At 41.4% G+C, this 22707-nt stretch overlaps 1 protein-coding gene across 1 annotated transcript in view; it reads right to left on the reverse strand.

Annotated features, from left to right (window-relative positions):
- The window catches only part of CD109 (CD109 molecule), a 137505-nt gene that overhangs the window by 51394 nt on the left and 63404 nt on the right, over window positions 1-22707 (reverse strand). The window contains exons 8-15 of the mRNA XM_070480792.1: window positions 14217-14313; window positions 13807-13948; window positions 13014-13123; window positions 10380-10604; window positions 9473-9574; window positions 9324-9386; window positions 6589-6765; window positions 3731-3883 (exon numbers count right to left, since the gene is read on the reverse strand). Of these exons, the coding sequence (XP_070336893.1) occupies window positions 3731-3883; window positions 6589-6765; window positions 9324-9386; window positions 9473-9574; window positions 10380-10604; window positions 13014-13123; window positions 13807-13948; window positions 14217-14313 (1069 nt within the window). The remainder of the gene's footprint in view (window positions 1-3730; window positions 3884-6588; window positions 6766-9323; window positions 9387-9472; window positions 9575-10379; window positions 10605-13013; window positions 13124-13806; window positions 13949-14216; window positions 14314-22707) is intronic.

Genomic DNA, 22707 nt, shown 5'->3' on the forward strand with positions numbered 1-22707 from the left:
TTGAAACATATACATAACCATGTGTAAAATAGCTAACTAGTGGGCACTTGCTATATAACACATGAAGCTTAACCAAGTGCTCTGTGATGACCTAGAGGGATGGACTGGGGGATGCTGCGGGAGGGAAGTTCAAGAGGGAGGGAACACATGTATACTTATGGCTGATTCACATTGTTGGACAGCAGAAACCAATCCTTCAACTAAAAATAAATTTTAAAAAATTTTGCTAAGTGAAGTAAAGCAGATACAAAAGGACAAATATTGCATGATTCCACTCATGTGAAATATCTAGAATAAGTAAATTCATAAGATCAGAATTTGATTAGAGGTTACCAGTGTTGCAAAGGGAAGAAGGTAATGAAGAGTTATTGCTTCATGGTCACAGAGTCTCTATTTAGAATGATGAAAATTTCAGAAATAAACATTGATGATGGTTATACAATATTATGAATAATTAATGCCACTGAACTATACTTTTAAAAATGGTCAAAATGGAAAATTTCATGTTATATATATTTTACTATGTTAGAAAAAAAAAGTTAGGATATTATAACCCTTTGGTAACTATTTTGATACATTTACCTCAATTACATTAGCATTAAGATTGGGAAATTAAGACAGTGAAAAGAATTATGGACAATTTTAAGTTTAAAAATATATCAAGTTTAACATTCAACACCCAAACCACTGCTTCTGCTTTACTAACAATAGCACTGCTACACCCATGGTAAGGAAGCATGATGCTAGAACAGGCATCAAAAAGAAAGCAACAGAATGAGAAAACAAAATTCCATATCTCAACAAGCTGTCCAATATAGTTAGCCCAACTATAGACAATGAAGCCAGAGCCAGACAGGATGAAGAGGAAAGTTTTTCATTCCATAACTCCAACTCTGCCACACAAGACCTATATGTGCAAAGCAGGTGTGAATCAATGGAATTATCTAGGAAGAAGCATCTCTTGCATACGGAAGTCCTCTTTTCCTCACTGGTTCAGTGAGAAAGCTGCAGCAAGGGAAGTCTGGTATCTGCAGATTAGTCCTGGAAGATGTAGGACACTTAAATTATTCCAAGGCATTCACAAGTCTCTGGACAGCATACATAAATTTAACAAAAATGAAAGAAAGGAAAATGGTCCATTATCATAGGCTTCTGACTCCTTCTTCTACAGCCAACACTTGAGAAATACGAAAAGCAAGCAAGAAACTTATATGAGTAGAACAAGAAAACCCTCGGAAGAGGGAAGGGTATCTCCAGTTGAGGTGTTGGAGGACGCAGATGGCAGAAAGCTGATACATGCAGCAGGCTGGAAGAGGCTTTTAAATTCTACTTGTGCTTCTCTTCAGGAGGTAGCCTTAGGACAATCATTCCTGGCAATTCACTGCCAAAACCAGCAGGCAGCGGGCAGGCAGTCTGCTGATAATACCAGGATATTAATGGCCAGGACAATACCAGCTCAGCACCTCTGCCCTTCAGATGTGAAAGAACCAGGAAACATTTAGACAGACCCCTGGCCTTCAGGCATTCACTTTTCCTCCCCTCCTCCTCCAACCCTCTGAGCTGGTGGGTCATCACCTCAGGAGATTACCTCTTACTGGGCTGCTTTTCCCTAGGAGCTTAAAAATGAACCACTGAGTGGAAGGGGGCAGCACATAGGGAGAATCAAGAGTAGTTCTCTATTCCCCTCTCTTTAAACTGACAAGAATTACACGGATTGGAGCCTGGTATTCAGCCTTCCCCAACAGATAGAACAGCTGCCAAATCAACTAGATATCCAACAAGTATAGTTTCCATAAAAGACATCCAATCAGACAACATACAGCATGTGAGGTGAATACTGAAAAGTCAGCTCAAGAATTTAAAATAAATATAGTAAATACAGATAAGAGAAAATATTAGCAATATAAAACAAGGAAAAAAACAAATGAAAATAATACCGATATAATAACTGACATAAAAGTAAGATATCTACCAACTGAAAGAGTCAATTGAGGAACTCACCCACAGAAATACAGAGAAGACAGATGAAAGAGACAAAAAAGCATAAAACAAGAAGCTAAGAAATATGGAGGAAAAAAGTAGACGTGCTAATCTCTGCCAATCTCTGAAAAGGATAAGAAATGGAAAGAAGAGGAACTATGGGAAGAAATAATTTCCAGAATGAAAAAATTAAGGGACAGCATAGACTGAAGAGGCAATTCACCATGACAAAGAACTAAAATTCTATACAACAGCAACATGATCTGGCCAGGGTTGGGGAAGGAGGTGGAGACAGGGAGAGACAAAAACGATGTGTTAAGAATATGAGGGCACACCGAAATGCTTGACTTGTCAGATAAAGATAAAAAAAAAACCAATAAGGATAAATAAACATGAGTACAATTCATGAGATAAGGACATCTATCATGGGAACAAAAATAGAATGTGTAATTTCCAAAACCATGGAAAGAAGAATAAAAGAAACAAAAAGGAAGTAGTCTAAATTATAAAATAAAAAAGCAGAAATAAGTCCTAATTAGAACAAGGACTAATTTGTAAATGGGTTAAATAAGTTTATTAAGATACTGTCAGATTAGATTTTTTTAAAAAAAAAGAAAAATACAATAATATACTATTTACAAGATACACTTAAAAATGTACAGAAGGTTGAAAATAAAAAGATGGGAAAACATACCACTCAAATGTGAAACAAAAGAAATCTTGGATAGCAATCTTATATATGACAGAATTTAATGTAAATGCACAGTGAGTTATAGAGACAGAGACGCAGGGAGAGCACAGGTGTGTGTATTTCTGTGTGTACACATATATATGGAAGAAAAAATGAAATAATGTATTTATTAAGATATTTAGCAAGTTGTAAAACAAAAGACAGTATCATCAGTTAAATCAAGTGCAAAATGCTATTGATTTTTTAGAATAAATAATTTTTTAGAATAAATGAATTTAAGTAAAGTCAAGAGAAAAAAGTGACCAATGGGTTTTAAAGGATATTTTTTTAAAAAGAAAATGAGAAAAATTTGCTGGATAGGCTTAAGAAAAATACATAATTTTTCTCAAATGGATTGATTTTACAACAATATGTCCAAATTAGCCTATACACATATATCTTTCTTCCTGAAGTGTTGTTAATCATTATAGTTAGTCAATCAATGGATATAGTTCATACAGTCTACATTTCCACTGCCAAAGATATATAAATGACTTATAAATAAAAATTAAATGACTGATGAATAGGGGATTAGATTATGTAACACTAGATGTTCATATATTCCTTGACTTGTACATTTTCTGAAGATTAACATGATTTCACTCCCTCAACACACTGCAAATTCCTGATTCAGTGAGGACTGTAGTTATTTATAACCATCATGCATAACCAAAATAGAAAGTATTTTACAATTACCTAAAGCTCTCCCCAGTGTCATTCATAAATGTGCAAGTCCAATTTCTAGTACTTTTTCAAGTGTGTTCAGTTAAAATATAGTTTGAAAATGAGGGGAAACTCTAGGTGACAATTTTCACATAAGACAGCAAAGACAGTTGACCACAATAGACTCTTTCCAGCATAACAACTGGAATGCAGATCCCTTTCATTAAGAAGCTTTACTATTATTGACTTATACTTGAAAAATGAAATTTCCTTTAAAACTTGAAGTAACACAGTAAAGTTGCTTTTTTTTTCTCTTTCAATGTGTATTTTTGTAATGAAAAAAATGGCTAAACTCACATTTTCCATTGTAATATCATTTGAGACATTCATCAGGTTCACACTCTTGTCGACAGCCACGATACCAACTATTGAGTCTGGCCGTGTCACAGAGATCCTGAGAGAGACTTTCTCAGATGGTTCAGCATTGGCTTTACTCCAAAATAGCTGTATCTAAGAAAGTGAAAAAACAGAATTGATATAACACACTTTTTTAACGCATTTCATGTGTCTTATCGATAGCAGATCAGTGACAAAATCTAGCAAAGAGTCTACACTGTCTTGACTCAGGGACATTCCAAAACTGTCCACAAGTCTTTTCCAGGGAAAGGAGTAAAAACAAACTTCACTCCCACAGTGTCCTCAAGTCATGGAACCTCTCACTGGGGTGTATATCAAAGTTTTCCTTTACTTCTCTAACCTTCTTCCCTTTCTCCGCCTCCCACCCTACAGCTGCTAGCCGGTACTGGAGAGAAGACAGTGTCTGCCACACCCAGGGAGGGTCAGTATCCACGGGCAAGGACAGGAACGTGCCTGCACGCTGGCCACCTGCACTCAGAGGTGAGCGCCTGCAAGTAAGAGCCCCTGAGGACACACAGAACTGCCTGCGCTGGGCAGGGGTGCCTTTCCCCAGGAGGAGGCCATCAGACCAAACACGTCAGGCCCACTGCTCTGTGCCTCGATGGCCGCCTCAACCTGCTGTCATCAACCCTCAGCAAAGCACAGTCCCACTGGTGCTTCTTAAAGAGCATCAATCCTCTCACCCAGGGCTGGACCTAATGGCTTTGTCAGAAGGCCTCTTCCTCCTAGGAATGTTTATCTTGCCCAGCTCTATTCCAACAATCCCATGCCCCAGTGGCTGTACCACCTGATGAAGATGGCCTTCATGAATCCCTCAGCTTACTTGAATGTTAGACAGGCTTCTATCTGACATTAACTACCTGATTTCCCTTTCCTTAGAAAATCTGCAATCGCAAATGTTTTCTCTGCTCCTTTGAGATGTAAACCTTCTCCCAGCTTCCTGCTAGTTTTACCAGCAGAAAAGTCTTTCTCAAAGATCTGGGAGCCATCCTTTTGAAGTGTCTTCATTCAGTCACTCAGTCATGTCCAACCCTTTGCAAGCCCATGGACTGCAGCACGCCGGGCTTCCCTGTCCTACACCATCTCCCTGAGTTTACTCAAACTCACGCCCATTGAGTCAGTGATGTCATCCAACCATTTCATCCTCTGTCATCCGCTTCTCCTCCTGCCTTCAATCTTTTCCAGCATCAGGATCTTTTCCAATAAGTTAGCTCTTTGCATCAAGTGGCCAAAATACTGGAGCTTCAGCTTCAGCATCAGTCCTTCCAATGAATATTCAGGGTTGATTTCCTTTAGGATTGGCTGGTTTGATCTCCTTGCAGTCCAAGGGACTCTCAAGAGTCTTCTCCAACACCACAGTTCAAAAGCATCAATTCTTCGGTGCTCAGAATTTTTTATGGTCCAAGTCTCACATCCATTGAACCATATACCAACTTCCCAGGTGGCTCAGAGAGTAAAGAATCCACCTGCAATGCGGGATACCTGGGTTTGATCCCTCAATTGGGAAGATCCTCTGGAGGACATGGAACCCAATCCAGTACTCCTGCCTGGAGAATCCCATGGACAGAGGAGCCTGATGGGCTACAGTCCATGGGGTCACAAAGAGTCGGACACAACTGAGCAACTAACACTCTGACATCCATACATGACTACTGGGAAAACCATAACTTTGGCTATGTGGACCTTTGTTAGCAAAGAAATGTCTCTGCTTTTTAATATGCTATCTAGGTTTGTCATAGCTTTTCTTCCAATGAACAAGCATCTTTAAATCTCATGGCTGCAGTCACCATCTGCAGTGATTTTGGAGCCGAAGAAAATCAAGTCTGTCACTGTTTCCACTGTCACTTGGTCTATTTGCATTGAAGTGATGGGACTGGTTGCCATGATCTTAGTTTTCTGAATGCTGAGTTTTAAGCCAGCTTTTTCACTTTGAAGTGTTAATCATCAAGAAAGAGCCTTGATTGATCTCCCAGTCTCTGTGAGTGAATAGGAGCCTAACTTATAAACTCACAGATGGCCTGCTCACATTGACCAATCCCTCCCCCAACGTCCTCCAATACTTTTTCATTAACTCACCCCAGTATTTAAAAACCTTCCTGCCTTCTGTTTCAGTGGAGTTGAGTTCCGTCTCTCTCCCCTACTGCAATAGTCTTAAATAAAGTCTTCCTTCCCTGTTTAACTTGCCTGTTTAACGATCTTTTTTTCACATGCCTCTTAAGCCACTGTGTTAGGTTTACTCTTCTCCACTGATATCTTAAATAAGGTGAGAGGGGAACGCATAATATGCAAACCTTGCACTTCTCAGCCTTTACTCTGCACTTCAGTGACTCCATAGCTCCAAACTGCACTTCTGTGCTGACAATTTCTGAAACTACATCTCTTGCCTCTCTACATCCCACACGTTTATTCCACAGTCATTACTGAACATCCACAAAGATTCATTAATTTTCTTGTGTTTAAACATATTTTATTTCCAAATACATAATTTCTTTTGGAGTAAAAGTGGTAAACATTATCATATAAAAATTGAAGAATTATCTTTGCAAACACAACCAAAACTAATTCCTTACAGCTCATACTAAGAAGTTTCTTGGAAGTATGCTATTTATACACACTGTTTCCTCAAAGCCTCTTACACAGAAACATTTTTTAGAACCTGCTCTCACTTTCAGAGTTCTAGAAAAAATATGAATTTCTAACCAATTTGTTTTAACGATACTTTTCTAAAGAAATACTACATTTTGCAGACTTTATGAATATGAAGTTTTCTTTTTAAACATCATTACCTTAAATCTTACCTTATTTTTAAAAACGAGCTGAACAGGAATTTTCAGAACATCATTTATAATTTCCCCATCATCTTCAATATAATACACAATGATACAGGCTTTTGGGGCCCAAGAATTTTCTGGTGTTAAGGAAAAGGTTGTTGAATTTTGCTTGCCTACAGCCACCAACTGTCCCCTGGACACAACCTGAAAAGAAGAGTACACGAGTTTCATTTTGTGCTAAAGAAATCTCAATACCTCAATATCAGCTATGCTTTCATAATTTTAAGCATACATACAAATTCTCGAGTCAAGCCAACATCAAATCCTTTCTGAATACACACACCCACAAATAAACTTTCCTGTCTAACACAGGGCATATACGCTGGTCACTAGAAAAGGAGAAGATAAAGTAACCATCACGGAGGCAAGAGCAACTCAGCAGACAAGAATCTATTCCCGAGTTTAAGGAACGCAGAGCACCACTGAGAGAGGTGGATTAGCAAAATGACAAGGCTATGGGAGCAATTTTCTTTTTTTCTTTCTTACGTTTTATAATTTTCTACAACGAACACAGGGCTTCCTGGCGGCTCAGACAGTAAAGAATCTGCCTGCAATGCAGGAGGTCCAGGTTCAATCCCTGGGTCTGGAAGATCCCCTGGAGGAGGGAATGGCTACCCACTCCAGTAGTCTTACCTGGAGAATCCCATGGACAGAGGAGCCTGGCTGGGGTATAGTCCATGGGGTCACAAAGAGTCAGACATGACTGAGCAACTAACACACACATGCACACACATAATGAACATATGTGGCTTACCTCAAAAAAATATAAATTTTAAACATAATGCAAGGTGGTTTCATTGTTCATCTTAAGTTGGAAATACAAATATAGGTAAAGAAAGAAAAAAGATAGTTTGATTTCAGTATAAATGGGCAGCTTAAAAAGGAATGAGGCTGATTTACAGCAACATGGATGCACCTAGCATGATAAGTGAAGTAAGTCAAAAAGAGAAAGACAAAAACTGTATGATATCTCTTCTACGTGGAATCCAAAATATGACACAAAGGACTACCCTGGTGGTCCAGAGTTAAGAATCTGCCTTCCAATGCAAGGGATGCAGGTTTGATCCCTGGTCTGGGAAGGTTCCACACGCCAAGGAGTAACTCAGCCCGAGCTGCAACTACGGAGCCCGCGCACGCAGAGCTGGTGCTTACAACAAGAGAAGCCACCGTACTGAGAAGCCCAGGAACTGCAAGGACCAGCAGCCCCCACTGACTGGAACTACAGAAAGCCCACTCCCAGCAACAACGCCCCAGCACAGCCAAAAATAAATACACAAATTTTACAAAGATTTTAAAAAGAAACAGAAACAGACTCACAGACATAGAGAACAGTCTTGACGTTTCCAAGGGGGAGGGAAGGTAGAAGAGGGAAGGGCTGGGAGGCTGGGTTGCAAACTACTATATATAAGATGAATAAACAACAAGGACCTACTATATAGCACAGGGAGCTATAGTCAACATACTATAATTATAACATAATCCATTATGGAAAAGAAATTGTCAGGAAGCATTTAACAAGAGGCCTCCTGTGTGCTGTTGTGGATCTGTCAGGAACCCTCTGGCCCTCATTGATTCCTGAATATTCAGGAATTAAGAGGAGAGGCATGCCTTCCCCGGGGCTGAGGAATCCAGGCATTTCTCATTATGGTGATAAGTACCCTCTTCCTTTTTATGAGCCAAAGGGTAAAAGGTGATTGTTTGCAACTCTGTCTTTGACAGGGACCGTCTTAAGTTTTGTAAATCTGTAATTTTAATCTTTATCTTTGCTGAGAATAACCACCTTGTAAGACAGTATATATGCACACACCATGTTGATTAAAACACCTTTGCTCCATCAGAGCTTTGATCCCCGTGTCTTTCTTTCTCTCTTTCTATTCCTTCTCTCTCTCTCTCTCTCTCTCTCTCTATTTCTGGCTGATTCCTTGGAGCGCGGAGGCCCGCTGAGCTCACTTTCTCGCCCGGGCTTCTGAGACCCTCTCGAGCGCCTTCACCCGCTCGAGAGGGCGCCCGGTGCCTCCGTGCAGCAGCGCGAGCCCTAAGAACAGGGTTCTATTGGCTTTCCGTGTAAACCAGGGGATGTCAGCCTCTTTCTCTCTCCTACTCTCTGGACCACCAGGTTCCGGTCCATTAAAGGACCAACCGGAATAAAATGTTAAGTTCTGTAAAGTAAATTTATATGCAACTTAGACATAGAAAAGTCTGTAAGAATGTACATAAATACTATATCCTGTGCATGTATAATATGCAAAATATGTTTTTGTTAAGTGTGAGGCTGAATTTTAAAAATCAGTAAGTTCAGTTTAAACATAAGATAGACACTATGTCAGACGATTCTACAATAGATCATAAATTCAGATTGTGTAAGAGATTACCAGGGCTTCCCTGGTGGGTTAGCAATAAAGAATCTACCTGCCCATGCAGGAAACATGGGTTCGATCCCTGGTCGGGAAACATTCTGCATTCTGTGAAGCAACTAGGCCTGTGAACCACAACTACTAAGCCTGTGCTCTAGAGTCTGGGGGCTGCAACTACTGAGCTCAGAAGCTGCAACTACCGAAGTCCGGGCACCCTAGAGCCTGTGCTGAACAACAAGAGAAGACCCTGCTGTCTGCAACTAGAGAAAAGCCCCCATAGCAACGAAGACCCAGCACAGTCAAAAATTAATTTAAAAATAAAGAAAATTATTTTTTAAAACAGATTACCATGTAACTTAACTCCTTCAACTGCTTGTTGCCAATAACCACCAACTCAAATGGTGATCCCACCTAGGAAAAAAATTTAATTAATAAATACATATCAATGTCAAGACAGTTCAATTATATTATCATTAACACACGATTGCAAGCCTTACCTTTATATTCTCATCTTTTGCTTTCAGCTGGATGTAGGTTTTACTAGGAGACTTAAACATACCATGAACTGCCATGTTACTTATACTATCGAGAAAAGAAGCCTATAACAAAAGAAAAGGGAGCCATGAACTTTCATCTTCAGAAGCATCAGGATACGGAATGTGACCAGACTGGACAATCAGTGAAAGGCAAATTCACTTTCACTTTTTTTCATACAGCAAACAATATACTCCCCAGACATTGGATCATCATCATTTTATAGCTTATACTGTAAAGAAACTGATGGCTGTAAAATGTGTTAGATGATCTTCTTCATCATCATCTAAGAGGAAAAAACACAGTCCTAACTTATTTCCAAAACAAAGGTGTGTTCTCACACTTTCCAGAGGAGATTTCTCACACTGTGAGAGGAGAGGAAAAAATGGAAAAGGAATCCTTTCTTCTCCCCACAACACAGAGCTCAACTATCAGCAAGAAACAGAATCAGCTCACTCAGTCCACCGCTGGGGAGAGGAAAACTCAGACAGGCCACACTGTGGCAGGGCTGAGTAACCCAGAAAGAGGGAGGGGGATGTAAAAAATATATTCCCCTTTCATTTTCAGCTCCTGCCAAAATACAATTCCAAATGATTGAAAAGCACCTAGACTGGAAGTTGGGAGTGCTTCTCCATCATGTCTTCCGGTCACTATTTTACTGTGTTCTTCAAAATGAATTTACAAGGAAGCATTCAGTCTAACTCAGCCACCGCCATTAAATCCCTTTTAATCCCTCCTCCCGCTCTTTTAAATAAAACTATGTGTCCACTTCCTGTGCACTTTAACCTCCCAACCAGTTGAGTGCCCGCCACCAGACTGCAATTTTAATACTGTTGTTGCAGGAACATAATGATGGGAAACACATGGCACCTTCACTTGTAGCTCGCTGGAATCATCCAGGATTGGAAATTCGATCTTGAAGATTCCATTTGCGGGGACAGTATGATTTATGATCTGGACAGCCCCTACATCCTGATTTCGAGTGTCCCATCTGCTCCAGTACTCAGTATAGTTTCTCTGAGTCACCATTAAGACTACATTATTTCTTCTTTCTTCAGGAGTCAGCTGATGACCATCAGAACGGGTTACCTTTACCTAATTGTCAAAAGAAAACACTGTGAAATCAGGTAAACAGAAGCAAAGGATTTAAGTTTAATTGAACACAGTTTCCATCTGTGCTGTTCCCAGGAACCTGAACTCTCAAAAGTCATCAGCAGTCCCCTAACTTCCAGGTTCAGAGGTCTCTCCAGGCAGCCTCCACTCCACTTTTTTTTGCCTTCCACAGCTCCACAAAACCTCCTTCACTCCACACCTCTGTTTCTACATCGTATCAATGTCCGTTTTGGTTCCCCTTCCCTCTCTCGAATTGTGGGAATTTGTCAAAGCCTCATTATCATTTAACCTCAAAGGTCTCAGCACTCCTGCTGCCATCCTGACCTAGCTCTGGAACTCACACTCGTACCTCCAAGCCCTCAAGGAAATTTCTACCTGTACAATCCCATTGTCTCAAATTTAACACATCTAAAACTAGGAAACCATCTTGCTTTCCTGTTTGTTCTAATATCACAGTTCTACCATACTTAACATCTGTGCATTGCCCATCCCTCTTCCCACCTTCCCAATCTGATGCCTACCAAGTCCTAAACGTCTTTTACAAGCTCTCCAGCCACATCCACCACTGCCAGGCTCCTAAGCCTTCATGCCAGGACTACCACCCTCCTCCCACACACAGACCCCACCAGTCACCCTGGAACCCAGCTTTTGCCACATCCCTCCCATGTTCACGAGGCTCCAAGCTCTTCACTGTGCAGAGCACGTAAGACACGGAGGACCCTCTGCGATCCCCGCGGAGCACGTGGGACACGGAGGACCCTCTGCGATCCCGCAGAGCACGTGGGACACGGAGGACCCTCTGCAATCCCCATAGAGCACGTGGGACATGGAGGACCCTCTGCAATCCCCAAGCTTCACCTCCTGTTTCCTCTCTGACCGGTCCCAGACATGAGCTATCTGCAGTCGCCACCAGGTCTAGTCACTGACACCTGATTGCACCGTGACGTGCCACCCAAAACTCTTGCTTTGGGTCTCAGCTCATCTTGTTGCCCGCTCCCAACTGACACACTCAAACACTGAAAATGCTGCTGATCTTGCAACCAAGAGCTTAAATCTTCCCCTTCCAACGACCCCCACCCCATCCCCCAACCAGTTCTTCTTCCCTGAACTCTCTTTGTCCCTCCAATCATTTGGATGTTACCATGTGCAGATTCCTAGGTGACAGTTTCTGCAGATTTCTTTATAACTATCCTTTCAAACTGTCTGAATTATAAGATTATTATTAGGAGCTAAAACTTTTTTTCTCACTAGATTACCAGTTTATTGTAAAAGGATACTGAACAAAATGAAAAGGATCGATGTTCAGGCCAAGGAACCAGGAAAGGGCCCTCTCTGAGCACATTCTTTCCCCCAAATCTCCACAGTCACCAACCTGGAAACTCTAAAACTTGTCTTGATCTGCTCAACAGAAACTGACCCTTTTCTCTTTACACCAGGGGCTAGCAAACTATGGCAGGCAGGAAGACCAAATCCAGTCTCTCTGACATAAGGTTTTACTGGAACACGGCCACCTCCCTTGGTTACCAAGTGGCTCCGGCTGCTTTCATGTTACAATGTCAGAGTCGCACAGCTGTGACTGACCACGTGGCCCACAAAGCTAAAAATATTTACTATCTCGCCCTTTGCAGAAAAAGTTTGCCAGTTTTAAATCCCTACAGAAATGTGTTCATGACACATTTATTCTGCCTTGAATTACAGCCATGTGTGTATTCTCTTGTCACCATCACAAATACTGTGAATCCAGGACTGGGGCTGGGGTCTTCCTAGGTCAGTAAGCCCCACCCAGCAGCATGCCTTGCAGACTGTCAAAATTCACTTGACCAATAAATGTTAACGCAATATTCTCTCAAAAAAGTGAGACTGAATTGATAATTTTTTAACTTTTGAAGGCAGCCTGCAGCATGGGGAACCTTAGTTCCCCAGTTAAGGATTGAACCCATGCCCCTACATTGGAAGGCAGAGTTTTAACCACTGGACTACTGGAGAAGTCCCAGACTAGATGATCATCTTCAATGCTACATCTTTGCTAGAACTAAAATTAGTCATAAAAATCAATTTGAAATTTGAAACTTTGAAATTGAAATTTTTTACTAGCATCTAAACCCTTCCATTAATTTCTAACATATATTACTTATTAAAATACTTTGAATAAAATATATTTTGGAAACTACTTTTTAAAAGTAAATTAGAAAAAATAAAATTAAAAAAAAAAGTAAATTAGATAGAGGTCATTTGGAAACAATTCTGTGTGCCTCGTATATCTAAAGGGGAAAAGTAACTTATCTACTTTGGGCTTAAATTTTTTTGAAAACCACTAAAAGTACTCTCTCCCATCCTGTTTCACTAAACTGAACTTACTGCTTTAGACCATTATTAAACATGCCAACTTACAGTGGCTGTGAAGTTGAGAGATGGCTTCAAGACAGTAGCATAGTCAAAAAATTCAATGATGTAATCGTGCTGCTTGAAAAATACATTGGAGCTTGCATTTCTTGAGATACCTGTTTTGGAAATTGCACCCTTCAGACAGTTAAAGTAATATATAACCACCAGCTTCGATCCACCACATCTCTCCATCTGAGCTACTTCCCAAAGGGTTAGGATATCAGAGCACAGAAGCCTCTTTGGCTTGGCCACAAAAAGGAACATCAGTTCTATTATGTCCTTTGTGGATCCCTTCTGAGCACTATCAGAGCCCCCCATCAATGACATGTGCACCCAGGCCACTGACAGAATAGTCTTTTTGTACTTCTAGGGATTGATGAAAGCCATTAAAATAGCAACAGAAAGATCCAAGTAATTAACTTTTATTTTATTATTAAAAGAGAACATGGTCTAGGAAGAGGTGAGATTTCAGAGGACATTATTTTTAAAAAAGTTAAAGGAGGATGGTTAGTCAGCTAAAAAGGTAGCCCTTCCATGTAGTTTTCAGGTTGGAAAAAACAGTAGAGATGGAAAAAATTATGAATACCTATCACAGGTGGTTGAAGCACAATTGTTCAAAGAAAATAAGTTTCCCCTTCATTATGAAAACATTCTGCAAGTTAGACTAATATTCATGACAATTTCAGCACTAAATAGCATCCTTAGGCAACAGTGCCCTCAAATGAACATGCTAATTATATAAGAAATGATAGAGCGGCACATCATACAGAGCTTCGCCTGTGCTTCAAAGTCTACAAACCTGTAAGTGATTCTGTCACTGTGGCTAAGATTTCTACTGGCCCAGGAGAAGACAGGTACATGTGTTCAGAAGGTCCATCCGAAAACTCCATTACCTTTTTCATCTCTTCATCATTAAAAGAGAAGTTTGCAGATCCATTTATCTGTTTTGTTAAAAAATTTTCAATTTCATTCTTCACTTTAGCACTTCAAATTTTAGAAATAAAATTCAAACTAAGTCACAACAATACAAAGGTTCTATTTCCACTTTAATTATTTTAATAAATAGGCAAATTCTCGTTTGTCCAATGATAGAAAGCTCTTGATTTTCTCATGCTCAACTTTTTGTTAATTCGGTATGAAATCTTATTTCTGGGGAATGTATACATAGTTTTTCCCCATTACAGGTTAAAAGATATCTGCAAAAGTTACCTTCAATGTTTTTGTAATATTTTTCTTCACACCCCAGAAGGATAAAGGTAAAAATGTAAGTGTTAGGTCTCCTTTCACAGGCTTCCCATATGTATACCTGAAAAATAATAAACAGGACCTAACTTAAAAGAATTATATTAAAAACATGCTCTTACTACAAATTTTTAAAACTAAAACATAGGAATGTGCTGAATAAATGGTGATCCTTGATACTAAGTCTCCAAAGTGGGAAGATTTTTTACTACAATACCTCAAAACAGTTCACAACACACACACTTTACCCAGCCTCCTGGAGAAAATCTGATCATAACTGGAAGTGACAGTTTCCTGTTGAAAGATTTCTTAAAAGATTATGAAAATCTTTTATTCTTAGAAGTCTGGACTGGCCCATTAACTGCATGCCCAGGAGACTTTGTAACTTTTGAACATTTTAAAATGTTTTTCCTGCATGTTTCAAAAACCATCAGGGTTTATTAGACCAACACACCAGGGCACCAAATGTGCTCATAGCTATTGAAAATTCACTTTTTGAAAGAAAATTTAAAATAAGAGCAAATTATCCATATAACCAAAATTATCTTCTTGAGTCAAGAAGGTATCACTCTTGCTGATTTGCATTCTACTTTTTAACTGTATCGTCTCTCATGAAGGGAAAGTCTCTTTGTGTAAAGGAGAGGCAGTCTTTGGTAAATCATTTTACTGTCAGAAAGCCTTCTGTAAATGCGTTTCCTGGGTTCCTTCCATCTCTATTACGAAATGCTCAGCCAAACATGAAAGCTAATTTTATTTTGCACTCTAAAAATGTGACTGTTAACTCCTGCTTCCTGAATCCCTCATCTGGATCACAGAAAACATCCCCTTGTCTGGATCAACTCAACTCAAAAACTGATAATAAAATATAGCATATTCCAAAATTTAAAAAATAAAACAGTCCATCTTCAAATGTACCACCCTTCCAAACAAAAACAATAAAGTTAGTGGAAACCCCCAGATAGCAATATCAGCATCAAATTCATATGTTCAAAAGAGTTCTCAAAACCTAACTCTGCTTGTATCTTGTTAAAAATTAAATAAATGCATAACTAGAACACCAGAACATCATTATTTTAAAAGTTATATCACATGATAGTACAGGGAGCTGAGAATTCATACATTATTTAAAGTACTGTCAGACACAAATATTTTTAATTTTGATTTAAATGTGACATGGATTTAGTTTTCCAAGTCCCAAGCTGATTTATTTATGATAATCATGAAACAAGGATACTGACATTATTGTGCTAAACAGAATCTAGATGCTTTGGGGAATAAACTAATCATTCAGAGAGTAACAGTTTAACTTTTAAAAAGTATGTCAAAGATATTCTATGATATCATTAACAAAACAAGGATTTTTTTTTTTTTCCAGAAAACAACCATAGCACAATAGGTTTACAAAATAATACCTAAAACAAGTGAACCTATCATTATAATTCATATATTTCTCCCCACCATTTTTTCCATGTCATTTCCGGGATACAAATATCTCAACTCATCAAATAATAACTATATCTTAATAAGCCTTAGATTATAAAAACAATACTTTTGAAGTTCTACTGTCCACAAATGTTATGGAAGTAACTAGATGTATGCCATGTTATTTTCTTTACAATCCTCTTAAACCTAGTATGATGAGAAGAAAAAATCTATTATTTATTTTAATGAGGTGGGAATAGTGAGCAGATGTTCACATCAAAGCTAATAAGCATATGCAGGTTTTTATTCATCTCGGCTAAAAATTTTGAAACTAAAAGAGAGTGTTAACCTTCTGCTCCAGGAAATTTCCAGTAACCCTCTGCACATCAGCTATACTTTGATGGGATAGATGGCCACAAGCAAAAGTAACCAAAATTGTTGTCATCCGCTCATAGAGAGGACTATAAGAGCTAATCATTTCTATAACTTAATAACAACTGTCCAAGTGGCAAGACAACAGAACTCATCTTTCAAAGTACACATAAGAGACAACTGGATTTCAAGTCCTTCTCTTTACTCCCTAATTTGGTGACAAAACCAAAACTACTGCCCATACACCTTAATTTAGTTCACTCAAAATAAGAGGCTTTTGATTAGATATAGAGGCCTCTGCTATGCTACACACAGCTTGAAACTGAAATCTTAGGAGTCACATTGTTTTATCTATGTACTCTTTCAATGGGCATTTATTAGAAGCCCACTCCATGACTGACACTGTGCAGTGCTAACCACAACACAGATCCACCCTCAAAGAGGTGATCAAGCCACGTGGTCTAAGGACAGAAGCTTGGGGACAAGAAGCCACACACTGAAATCACCTATGTAAAGGCGTCTTGGGCAGAAAAAGCATTGCGCCTTCTTGGACGCACAGGTAAAATCTGGGGAGAGACTTTGGGAGGGGAGATGAGGGGCTGAGCGAGGTGTTTCAAAAGACTTGAAACTAGAAAAGAACCTGGTAAGAAACACTAAAAATTCTGAACTTCACCCTCAAGGCAGTGGTCTGAAAACTTTCATGCAAAAGGGCAACAGAATTAGCTTTGTTTTTTCAGTCTAAAAAGAACGCAGAAGTGGTAGGGATTTGGGGGAGAAGAGGAGGAGGAGAAAGAGAGAAGGAAAAGAAGAGGAGACAAGAAGAAGTCTGGATGCAAAGTACAGAAAAGACTAAATGTCGCCAAAATGGAGGCAGGAAACACTTCTAAGAAACTACAACAGTAGCTGAAGAAAGAATGAGACATTGGCCTGAGTGAAGGAGGTGCCAGTGGAGAAAAGGGGATGGATTATTTGAGAGATATTAAGGAGAGAGAGGGCTTCCCTTGTGGCTCAGCTGGTAAAGAATCTGCCTGCAACGCAGGAGACCTGGGTTCGATCCCTGGGTTGGGAAGATCCCCTGGAGAAGGGAAAGGCTACCCACTCCAGTGTTCTGGCCTGGAGAATTTATATAGTGCATGGGGTCGCAAAGAGTCGGACACGACTGAGCAACTTTCACAAGGAGACAGAACCAGCAGCACTGGATGCTGACTGGCTGTGAACCGAGGGAGTCGGAAGAGTACAGCTGAACCAGGCAGCTAGAGAGAGGGAGGTCAGTCCACCAGGAGAAGGGTGCAGAGAACCAGGGCTGCAGAAGACAGCCTGCTTCAAGTATCTGCGGGACAGCCAGTGGGCGATGTCCAGTGAGCAGCGAGACATAAGGATCTGATTGTCAAGCCAGAAATGAAGGCTGGAGATACAGATGTTGTTGTTGTTGTTGTTGTTTAGTCACTAAGTCATGTTGGACTCTTTGGGATCCCATGGACTAAAGCCCGCCAGGCTCTCCTGTCCATGGGATTTCCCAGGCAAGAATACTGGTGTGAGCTGCCATTTCCTACTCCAGGGGACCTTCCCGACTCAGATATCAAACCTGTGTCTCCTGCATTAGCAGGCATATTCTTTACCACTGAGCCACCAGGGAAGCCCAGTATGGATTCAGGTTTCATCAAATTATCAATAGGAGCAGAAGCTCTGGCCATGGAGAAGAAAACTCTGAGTAAATGCGTAAAAATAGAAAAGAGAGCCAAAGATGGAGCTCTAAGGAATAAGAAGGTTTTCAACGTGGACATATTCTGCAAAGAGCCTCAAAGGAATAACCAAAGGAAAAGGAGAAAAGCCAGAAAGAAAATGAGAGGACAGCAATGATCAGTGCTGCAAGGCGGGGCAAAAATTTGTAACAGCCTAAGAAAGCAGCCACAAGGTGAGGCAAGGAGGAGGCTTTGTGCCGTAGTGGAAGCAGTTTCGATCCATGGTGAAGGAGAAAAGCAGGACGCAGGGGGCTGAAGAACAAACAGGATGTGAAGAAGCAGAAGCAGGCAGCTGGAACTCTACAAAGAGGTGAGAGATGGGGCAGCAGCTAGAAGGAGGCCGGATAATCAGAGAGGGTTTGCTTCCTTCAATGACAGACACGTTTAAACACAGAGTGAAGATGCCAGCAAATAGCAGAAGGTTAAAGACACCAAATGGAAGAATTCAGACACAGGTAAGAAGCGAAGTGGGCCAGGATTCTCCCGACAGGAGACCCAGTCCAAGGCAAACTGGAAGGATGAGCCTGAAGGAAGGGGAGATGGGTTCTCAATAGACATAGGATGATGGCAACTTTATCATCATCACCTCCATCTCCTCCAGGACACAGTATTTATAGATTAGGTCTATGTCAATTTTGAGAGACTGGTAAAAGACCTTGCTAGTCAAAAGGTTTCCTGACACTGTTGCAAAGTTGAAAATTACATACACAATCTGAGTAAAAGCAGACCCTCCAGAAACGCACTGGTAGACTGAGAACTCATGAATGCTGGAGTGGAGAAGGACCGTTTATCCACAGACCTCAAGCAAAGGGCCTCCTCAGCCATCTTGAGAGCCACCCATTTGAACTCACACATAAGATCTGAGCTGCCCTGGGCCAGACTGCCTTCCTCGGCCCCCACTGTGGACACCCCCAGGCAACTGAAGCCTGAAAGAAGGGGTAATAGGAAGGAAGTCCTCGGAATGGACTACAGGCAGACCTCATTTTATTGTGCTTTGCTTCATTGCACTTCACAGATATTGTGAAGTGACAGATGCTGTGTTTTTTACCAACTGAACTTCTGTGGCAAGCTCGCAATAAGCAAGGGCTTCCCTGGTGGCCCAGATGGTAAAGAATGTGCCTGCAACGCAGGAGACCTGGGTTCAACCCCTGGGTCAGGAAGATCGCCTGGAAAAGGGAATGGCTACCCACTCTTTTTGCCTGAAAAATTCCACAGTCAGAGGAACCTGGTGGGCTACAGTCCATAGGGTCACAGAGTTGGACATGACTGAGCGACTAACACTTTCACTTTTTGATACTCAAGTCTACTGGTGCCCTTTTCCCAAAGCCATCTGCTCATTTCAAGTCTCTGCGATATATTTTGGTAATTCTCACAATATTTCAAGCTTTTTCATCACTATTATATTTGTTGTGGTGATCTGTGATCAGAGATCTTTGATTTCACTACTGCAAACACATTACAATTCACCAAAGGCTCGGATGATGGTTAGTCCTCTTTGAGAATAAAGTACTTTTTAATCAAGGTAGTTAGGTTGTTTTTTTAGACATAATGCAATTGAAGTTGAATGGGACCCTGTGGGGCTCCTGGGCACAAAAACCTTTCTGTGTCCCCTTTCCTGCCTTCCAAAGGACATGTTCAAGCAGCTGTTAATCCGGGAAGGGAGAGGATGGCAGAGACAAGGGACGAGCAGTCAAGAAACAATAGTGCAGCCTTGGGGCAGGGTCCTGGTTCTGCCTCAAGGGATACACAGAACAGTGTCTTTGAGCTCTTCTGCAGAACTAAAACCCCCACCAAATGGAAGATCTTAACTTCTTGAAGATGCACTCTTCATTCCAGGTAAGGTCACAGTTCGCCCACCATCACCTGACACCAGAGGATCCCTGCACTGAAGGAACACCTGCCAAAACCTTGGCTCTCTGTGCACCGGGGTCAAACAGAAATACGCAGACAGAGTAAGGAGGAAAAGGGAAAAGCGGCTTTACTTTGCCAGACAAAAGGGGAACACAGTAGGCTAGCGCCTCAAGAACTGTGCCCCACTCTCCCTGGTGAATAGGAAGCAGTTATATAGTCAGGCTTCCCTGGTAGCTCAGATGGTAAAGAATCTGCCCCACAACTGTTCCCATCTGCCCTTTGCATTTATTTATTTTTGGCTGCCCTGGGTCTTTGTTGTTCCACGTGGGCTTCCTCTAGTTGCTCTGAGTGGGGGCTAATCTCCAGGTTTCTCCTTGTGGTGGCTTCTCTTGTCGCAGAGTATGGGCTCTGGAGCTCAAGGGCTTCAGCACTTGCAGCTCACAGGCTCTATAGAACGCAGGCTCAGCAGGTGTGGGGACCGAGCTTAGTTGCCCATGGCATGTGGAATCTTCTCGGACCAGGAATCGAACCCATGCCCCTTATATTAGCAGGTGGTTTCTTAACCACTGGACCACCAGGGAAGTCCCCCAAAGTCTGCCCTTTGGAACTCAGGAAAGGTCATGGAGGCTGGAATCTTGCCTACAAGAAATGGGGACAGAAAGCCCCTGGGCCGGGAGGTCCCCAGGGCTCTGCTTGGCATGAGGAAGAGGCTGTTAGTGTTGTGGCTTCAAGGGATTTACCCTCCCTGAAAACTGTATAATAAATTTTCTAGACAGTTACCACAGTTTAAGAACCACTGTTTTAACTAGTTGTGTTTAAATCCCTGGCACATGCCTGAAAACTAAAAACAGAAAAAAGAAGATATCCACTTTCATCTTAACCCATGTGCACACAGATGGTTTATGTGGATTTGCAGTCACTAAGTTTTATATGTGTTAGTCAAAGAATTCCAAATAAAACCCAGACAGAATACTTGACCTTCAGCTAAGATCAAGAGCAGGATAATAATATGAAAAAGTAGGCATTTATGTGTTTTCTAAACCATAAATCCAGCCGCAGTACCCACATTCACACTGGAAGCTACCTCTTAGTTGAACTAGCCTGGTATACAAATCGTAGACACATTTTTGCCTTTATGTCACATGGATTCACATGATTTGTTTGCAAGAAGAACCTAAAACAGGAGTCCTCAGATGTTTTGGTATGTGAACTCACTGCCCATGCTTGCCACTGCCACAGACACCCAACAAGAGAGGAATACTATGAGGAGACAGTGGTGACGTGGGGTACAGTTGTTACCAATTATTACAGATAAATTCTGAAACTAAATAAATTTCACAAACTTGAGTACAGACATTGACACATAACTTCCCTGGTGGTCTGGTGGTAAGAATCTGCCTGTCAATGCAGGGGACACAGGTTCGATCCCTGGTCCAGGAAGATCCCACATGCAAAAGTACACCACAACTACCGATTCATGTGCTGCAAGCACTGAAGCCCGGGCGCCTAGAGCCTATGCCCTGCAACGAGAGGCCACCACAATAAGAAGCACACAGACTGCAATGAAGAGTAGCCCCTGCTCGCCACAACTAGAGAAAGGCCCCCTGCAGCAACAAAGACTCAACACAATCAAAAATGAAATGCATAAATTTAAACCCTGGTGGCTCAGAGGGTAAAGAATCTGACTCCAATCCAGGAGACCTGGGTTTGATCCCTGGGTCAGGAAGATCCTCTCAATAAGGGAAGGGCAACCCAGTCCACTATTCTTGCCTGGAGAATCCCATGGACAGAGGGGCCTAGCAGGCCAAAGTCCATGAGGTCACAAAGAGTCGGACACAACTGAGAGACGAACACGTACACACATACACACACACACACACATACACAAAATAAATGCTGCACGGCACAGCCTTTCTTGGGAAGGAAAAGCAAGCACTTCTCCAAAAGAGCTCCAGAGGACACCAGGAGTCTGCTGAGGTTTACTGGGCCCGCTCTCTGGTCTGGGAGAGGAGATGCAAGTGACACAGAGGAGGGACAACTGAACAGCAAAGGGTACTGCAATGCTCCATCAGGTCCCAGGTCCTCAGAGGGTTAGGTGGGACCCCAGCCCACAGGCTGCACTCCGAGGAGGCCTTAGCCACCCAGGCCAACTCCAGCCCACTGACAGGTAGCCAAGGAGGGACCCATGTCACAGGTGTCGCCCCAGCCAAGTGCTTGCAAACTCTGGGAGATGGGGAGGGACAAAAAAATTTGAAACTAAATTAAAATGTTTAAATGCTACAAGAAATCAGTGCTGGATTTACTTGAGGGCAAATTCACCCTATACTTTGAAGAGCCACTGGTCTGGAAACCCGAGCATGCTTTTTGCTTCAGCAAAACAAAGTGCCGTGCTCTTCAAGCCAGTGGATCAAAAATCATGAAATCATGGAAGCCACTAGACAGAAGTTACACAGCGGGGGGGCTGGAAGTCTCTGTATACACATGCTGAAATGGATGATGAATGTGACTTACTGATGCATCTGCCAACTGCAATAAGGGAACCAAGTGAAAAAAATGTGTTAGTCGCTCAGTCACATCTGACTCTTTGCGACCGCATGGACTGTAGCCCGCCAGGTTCCTCGGTCCATGTATTTCTCCAGGCAAGAAACTGGAGTGGGTAGCCATTCCCTTCTCCAGGGGATCTTTCTGACCCAGGGATCAAACCCGGGTCTTCCACATTGCAGGCAGATTCTTTACCATCTGAGCCACCAGGGAAGCCCCAAGGGAACCAATCCCCTCCCCAAGTCTCAACATCCATTATTGACAGAGAAAATAATTAGCATTTAAAAGAGTAAGTTGCCTTAACCCATGTCAGCTGAATGAGGAATAAATAAAGTGTTTTTTTTTTTTTTCAATCCTGCAGAATCTGTAAGGTAAATCTCTTGACTAGTCTTGGAAAGATATGAGCCTATGGGGACTATTTTAGGATCGGATCAGCTTAGAAGCAGAGAAATGGCTGCAAAGACCTGTGCAGACATGTTCCGTGCCTAATTATTTATTATAAACACTTGCTTCCTGTCCATTGGGGTATT

Source organism: Odocoileus virginianus, chromosome 19, assembly GCF_023699985.2.
Source record: "Odocoileus virginianus isolate 20LAN1187 ecotype Illinois chromosome 19, Ovbor_1.2, whole genome shotgun sequence".
NCBI classification, from domain to species: Eukaryota; Metazoa; Chordata; class Mammalia; order Artiodactyla; family Cervidae; genus Odocoileus; species Odocoileus virginianus.